The sequence below is a fragment of the Nestor notabilis genome, unplaced genomic scaffold (genome assembly GCF_000696875.1).
Source record: "Nestor notabilis isolate BGI_N333 unplaced genomic scaffold, ASM69687v1 scaffold8426, whole genome shotgun sequence".
NCBI classification, from domain to species: domain Eukaryota; kingdom Metazoa; phylum Chordata; class Aves; order Psittaciformes; family Psittacidae; genus Nestor; species Nestor notabilis.
Genome location: NW_009934197.1, coordinates 11,897 through 18,233, shown reverse-complemented (window position 1 = coordinate 18,233; position 6,337 = coordinate 11,897). Strand labels below are relative to the sequence as shown.

The 6,337-nt window shown below is 47.5% G+C and overlaps 1 protein-coding gene across 2 annotated transcripts in view; it reads right to left on the bottom strand.

The window, feature by feature from the left end:
* The window catches only part of HDLBP (high density lipoprotein binding protein), a 19,823-nt gene that overhangs the window by 4,334 nt on the left and 9,152 nt on the right, over window positions 1-6,337 (bottom strand). For both annotated transcript variants that reach the window (XM_010017208.1, XM_010017209.1), the window contains 11 exons: window positions 6,222-6,326; window positions 5,833-5,946; window positions 5,420-5,506; window positions 5,131-5,262; window positions 4,610-4,828; window positions 3,562-3,783; window positions 3,110-3,328; window positions 2,456-2,594; window positions 1,529-1,683; window positions 800-904; window positions 1-101 (listed from right to left, as the gene is read on the bottom strand). In XM_010017208.1, the coding sequence (XP_010015510.1) occupies window positions 1-101; window positions 800-904; window positions 1,529-1,683; window positions 2,456-2,594; window positions 3,110-3,328; window positions 3,562-3,783; window positions 4,610-4,828; window positions 5,131-5,262; window positions 5,420-5,506; window positions 5,833-5,946; window positions 6,222-6,326 (1,598 nt within the window). The remainder of the gene's footprint in view (window positions 102-799; window positions 905-1,528; window positions 1,684-2,455; window positions 2,595-3,109; window positions 3,329-3,561; window positions 3,784-4,609; window positions 4,829-5,130; window positions 5,263-5,419; window positions 5,507-5,832; window positions 5,947-6,221; window positions 6,327-6,337) is intronic.

Genomic DNA, 6,337 nt, shown 5'->3' with positions numbered 1-6,337 from the left:
CTTTCCAGCAGCCCAGCCTTGGCACGGTCCAGGTTGGTAGACAGCCCAGTGATGGTGATGATATCCGACTGCAGCTCAGGAGCAGGGACCTGGATGTTCACCTGAGTAACAAGAACCAGTTACCATTTTGTATCACTTGTGATGCCTGTCGCTGCAGGTTGGTATCACTGAGACCAGCTCCCACCCAGACAGCCTAAACCACAGAATCACAGAATGCTGAGGTTGGAAGGGACCTCTGGAGGGCATCTTGTCCAACCACCCCTCTCAAGCAGTTGCCTGGTACTATGTCTAGATGTTTTTTGAATAGAACACTGTTTCTTCAGCCATTACCAGACTGCTTTGCTCCAGGGCTTCATCCCCTAGCAGTGCCTGTGACAGTCTGGAGAGGCTAGGAAACAAATACATGTTCAATAGGGCTGTCTACAGCCAACCTGCATCAGCCCCAAGTGTCCCTGTGGGCTTCGGGGGAATTCTCCCAAATGGGTAGGCACAGCAGAGCTGTTTCCTATGGCTTAGGGGGAAAACAACCCTCACACTGGTGAGAAATCCCTGTAGGCACCAAACAAGCTATGCAGAACTCACAGCAATGACACTGATTGTACAGCTTCAGCACAAAATCTACTGAGCTCCAGAGCCAGCAACTAAATCACAAGGGTCTCATTTTCTTATTACAGAGCCTGTATTCCATGGTCAAGCCATAAGAGTCCTGAGTATGTTGCAAATGATTGCCACTACCCCAAACATGGTCACTTACAGACTCTTCAGGACAGAGGAGATGGGAGGAAGGGCAACAACTTACTTCAAACTCATCCATCATTTTGCGGATCCCAGTTCCCTTCTGGCCAATGATATAACGGTGAAGATCAAAGGGAACTTCCACCTCAATGGTGACAGGAACCAGAGCCTGCAGGGAGTGGAGCACAGTTTACCAGCTGAAAGACTTCTCCTGTCTTTCAGCTTGCCATATACTTGTCCAAAAGAACATGTTGTTGAACTGAGGTACATTACCTTGCAGTCAGGATACAAACTTTACAGGAAGAGAGAACAGCTGTGAACACCAAGATTATCTGTTGGGTGTTAAAGTACTTTTCCAAACAAGCAATCTTAAACCTTGTCTCTGGGGACAGTCTGTTTTCATATCCTTGGCTTCCATCTAACAGAGACTTCAAAAACATCACTAAAGCAGCATGACAAGGTCTGCTAAAGCTAGAATGATTCACCCTCAGACTCTTTCCAGCTGTGCTCCATAAAACAAGTATGTCACACTTTTACGGCATAAAAAAGCAGGACTGCCTACAAGCTCTACCAATTGCGAGGTCAGGCACAGTGATTCAAGCTGCCAGGCTAAATCACAAAGCAGAGGACTTCCCTTGAGCAATACAGACCACCTCTGCAGTCAGCATCAGTGACCACCTGGACTGTAACTGTGACTGAGTCGCTTTTATTACCACCACTAAATCCTGCAGTGAGCTTCTTGCATCAGGACATCAAGACATCACAGGGCTAAGGGGCTTTGAAAGCCACATACCTGCAGCGCCTCCTTTGCTGCCTCACACTTCTCCCTGCGGCCAGAGATGATGATGATATCGCACTTCTTTGGAGAGCTGGGATCTGCATCCTTCCCATCCTTGCCTTCCCCACCTTCCTCGCCATTCTCCTGCACCAATGGCTCTGCAGCTGGGGCTGGAAACATGGAGAGTCTCATGGTAAATGCACAGAGGCCCCTCTTCGCTCATTATCTCCCCATCTAGATCCTCAGGCTCTGACTGGGCTTTGCCACAAGAGGTCAAACACTATAGACTGCTGTGGAGCAGGTCACTCCAAGCACAAGCAGCTTGCCATGGCTTAGCTTCGAACAGGCAGAACAAGAACATCCCACTGAGACAGTTATTTCACACCTCTCTGCACAGCATTGATACTGCCTTTGCCCACACGGAAAAGACCTGCAGTTGCACTATGGAAGCAGAAGCTGCACTTCTGTGTTAAGAGAAGCAACAAGTAAGGCTGGCAGTTTCTTCCCCAACAGGGAAGTTCACCAGCACAGCACTGGATGTTGCAGCAGGATGGCTGGGGCTAAGCCAGAGTATCCAACAGGCCCCAGCAGTGCTGAATTTCAGCACGCCCAGCACTGAGGGCATGAGAGCTCAGAGAGCCCTTGGTAAGCCTGGTAAGCCTGTAGAGTCCTTTTTGTTGGGGAAGCTCCTTGTACTCCCTGTGCTCTGCAGTGAGAACACATTCAGAACACCCAAGTCTGTGGTTTTACCTCCCTGAACTGTCCTCTCTTCCCAAGAGGTCAAGCTTGGTGCTAAGCCCAGATGCAAGGACACTGTGGGGAACACCTGAGGTCAGTTCTCCACAGATTTTAACTAGAACACCTTCACTGATACAGAGTGTAGGCTACCCACCACTCATCTGATCACCCCAGCTACCATGCAACATGCGTCCACGGGTATACCTGGGTTCTCCTCCCTGTCAGGGAATTTGATCTGGACAGCATAGTCCCGGGTGATCTGCTGGATCCGGGATCCTTTGGGGCCCATAATGGAGCGGTGGAACTTCTGTGGGATGTTGCATTCGATTGTCACTTGGGCTTCCTGTGAGAAAACAGAGTTGCTCTATTGAGATGAAGCCCCTTTCACACCAGAAAACAGGACACTTGGGCATGGTGAAATCCATAATGGACATACAGAGGATTCAGAAAACGTAACAGCTGCTGACAGGGGAAGAACTGAAAGTTTCCTAGAATCTTTCCTCTCTCAGAGAAGTTAGCAGAGGATTTCTTAATGAAGGCTGCCTCCAACCCATGATGTTAAAGGCTTCCAAGACCAAAGCTCAAGCTCTCTATTACCCTGCAGGGGAAGAAGCATTAGAAGAAAGTAAAAAGATGAAGGAAGGGAAAAGAACAGGTTTGACAGCTGCCTGCTTCCAAAAGCCTATACCAATACCACAGGAAACCCCAGAGAGCAACCACTACCCAAGGCCAGGCACAGAGAGGTACAAGAAGGCTCCGATCTTTTCATGTCTAGAAGTACACCAAGGAAGGGACTCCTATTTCTACTCCTAAAAACCAAGAACAAATTAAAAAAGAAACAGTTTTCCTGTGACATACCAGGTCCTCAATGATCTCCTGGATGCGTTTCTTGGCTGCCTCCACACAGTCCTTGGCTCCCTTGAGGGTGACTTTGTCGCTTTGGGTGCCGGAGCGCGGGAAGCTGACCATCACACCACCATACTCATCTGCAATCTCACGCAGAACCTGCCCTCTCCGAATGACAAAGTGGCGGTGGTGCTTGGGGTCAACCACCATGGAGTCTTCAACCACATTATCCTGCCAAAGGATGACAGCCAGTCAACCCTGCCTGTCCTGGCGATCATCACGAGTTTGCTGCACTCAACAGCAATCAGTTTACCACCTCATCCCCAACAAGTAACAGCAAGGAGGATCCTCCCGAGCTCCCATGAAGGGCAGCAGATATTTTAGGATAAGGAGGTCCTCCACACTAGCTTGTTACATCTTGCTACAGTGATAGGCAAGAAAACAGAAGTAGTAGTTCATAATACCAGGTTCTTGATGAGGGCCTCCAACTCCTTCTGTGCCTCTTTGACAGCCTCTTCAGTTCCCATGATAGTAATCAGCTCCTGGTCTTTGTCCTCAGAGGTTGGGAAGATGATGCGGGCCCCGGTGTTGTCACGCACCTTACGGATGTTGCCACCTCCCTTACCAATAAGGAATTTGTGGTACTCTGGCTTTGCACGAAGGTCCACGGTGTAACTTTTTGTTTGCTGAAAGGAGTCAAGATACCCATGCAGCATGTCAATGCAGTGAAAATACATATCAGCATCAACAGTAAGCATGTAGGTATGTTACCTGCACCCACTTACACAGTGTTGTAAGAGCAAGGTGGACACAGTGTGCTGTCCACCTCAAAAAGGTATACAATGTCTTAAATTAATAACACTACCTGAAAGACGTTCTCAAATAGTGCTATTAATCAGCTGAAAAACTAACTCTACACTCAGCACAACTGGTGAGAAAACGAGCAGAAAAGACTTCCCTAGGAGAAGGGTTTGACACACAAGTCAGCATAACCATTTGCCAACTGACTGCTGCAAGCCAGGCAGCAGAGGAAACCAACTAATCAGGAGAACATGTTCATATGCTTGTGTTAGAAAGGTTTTTTTCTTGCTATTAAAATGACCACTCAGTCAGCCACAAACCTGAATATATGCAGTAAAACGGAAGAACTTGAGCTGAATTCAGAGATCAAGAAAAAGGTAAAGGATGTATGCAGAGTAAGCTGTTTTGGAGAAGTGTGGATACCCAACAGCATTCAAACCACAGGAGTAGGGAGCCTTAACCTTTTGAGTATGTCCCAGGCTGGGCATAGAAGCATTACAGCCAGTTCTACCCATGGAGGAACAACTCATTGCCACAAAGATGGAAGCATGGTTTTCTTTTAATCATTTAAACTACTCAAATCCCTCAAAAGAGGATTAGGCTGTCTGATGCCAGGAGCTTCCCAGCAGGAAAAGGGGATCATTTCAACCCCCCCGAAAAGAAACAGCTGGCCAAAACAATCTGCTCCTTCCCTTACGAGACAAGGCTCACCTTTTCCTCTGCCAGGTGCAGCAGCTGTTTCTTGGCTTTCTCCACATCCTGGGCAGGGCCCCTGATGGTCACGGTGTCACTGCCAGAGCCCTCGGTGGGGAAGTGGATGTGGACTCCACCACACTCCTCCATAATGGAGCGGATAAAACGGCCTTTGGCGCCAATGAGGGAGTTGTGCAGTTTGGAAGGAATAGACACCTCCACCTCTGTGATGTTGGCCTAAGAGAGGACAGTACCAGGCTTTTAGATAAGCTGCAGAAATCAGTTTGCACCCACTTGGCTTACCCTTTAACTCCTAAGAGCTTTGGAGAACTGTGTATAAGAAATGTCTGACCAGAGGGTTTGAAACAGGCTACTCTTGACACTTGAGCAGCCACAAACTTAGGGTCAAGAGTCAAGAACAGACTGACACTCACATTTGTCTCCTCCCTGCCCTCCCCCACTACACGCACTTCTGTGTTTATGTCTTCTAGCAACATTTTAAAGTTCCTCTTGCGAGACAGGCCAGTTGTTTCACTTACCAGCTCCTTCTGGATGGCAAGAATTCTGTGGCGAGCCGCCTCACAGTTTGCTCTCTTGCCTGTAATGACAATTGTCTCCGAGTTGCTGTTCTCTGCTGGGAGATCGATTTTGGTGTTGCTTTCTTCACGGATCTGTCACAAAGGAAAAAATAAAACCATCTCAGAGGTTTCCCATGTCAAAAAAAGGAAATTATATTTGCCATCACCAATGAGCAGAATAGAGCAGCGAGTGGGATTTAGCTGCAGGCAGTGACCATAATGAGCACTGGAGATAAGAAAGGTATCTCACCTTCTTGATGTTGGCACCTCCTTTCCCTATGATGTTCTTGTGGAATTGTTTGAAGATGGGGACAGAAATAGAAAAGCTGTTTTCAACCTAAGAGAGAAAAGAAGGAAGAACTGAAGATTACACCATCATGGTGAGGCTCTGTTCCAAGAACTTGATAAACAAGCTTTTGACAATAGACTTAGACCTAACAAAGCTCTCTATATGACACACTTGCAAGAAGAAGCAAAGGCAAGTATCTTCCCCTACAGCCTTTAAATAACAAATATCATTCCCCTAACCCCAGTCAGCCAAAAGAGTGTCCACAACTTCCGCATCATGAAGTGTTTCAGCCCTAGCCAAGCCAGTACAGCTCTGCCTTATTACAGGGTTATCCAGGCATGTAGGAGAGAATAGCAGAAAGAAGACCTCCTTACCAGGTCTGCCACCATCTTTTGCATGTACTTGGTGCACTTCTCCACCTCATTTTTGGGACCTCTAAGTTGGACGATGTCACTCTTGTGCGCAGGGTCTGGGAAGTTGATGATAACCTGCAGGAGGTCGTCATTTACAGTCAGCTCAAGCAAATGAAAACATTGCTGTGTCAGACACATGCAAAGGTCAGGATGATTCTACACATCCACTTTCCCATTTGGAAAAGGGTAACCATGTTAGCAGCCTCTGGCCAAAAGAACTATCTTCTCATACAGATACATACAGAGCCAATAAATTTACGACTTGAGTGACAATGTGTCTATTGCCCTGTATGTATCTACTGGATATCTACTGGAATCCTCTGGATTCCTCATCTCCTAGAAAGCCTTACCTCTGGGAATTTCTCCCGGATTTCCCGGATCCGCTCACCCTTCTGCCCAATAATGGTCCGGTGGAATTTCTGTTCAATGATTAGGTCCTTGGTGCGTTCATTTTCCTGATGAGAAC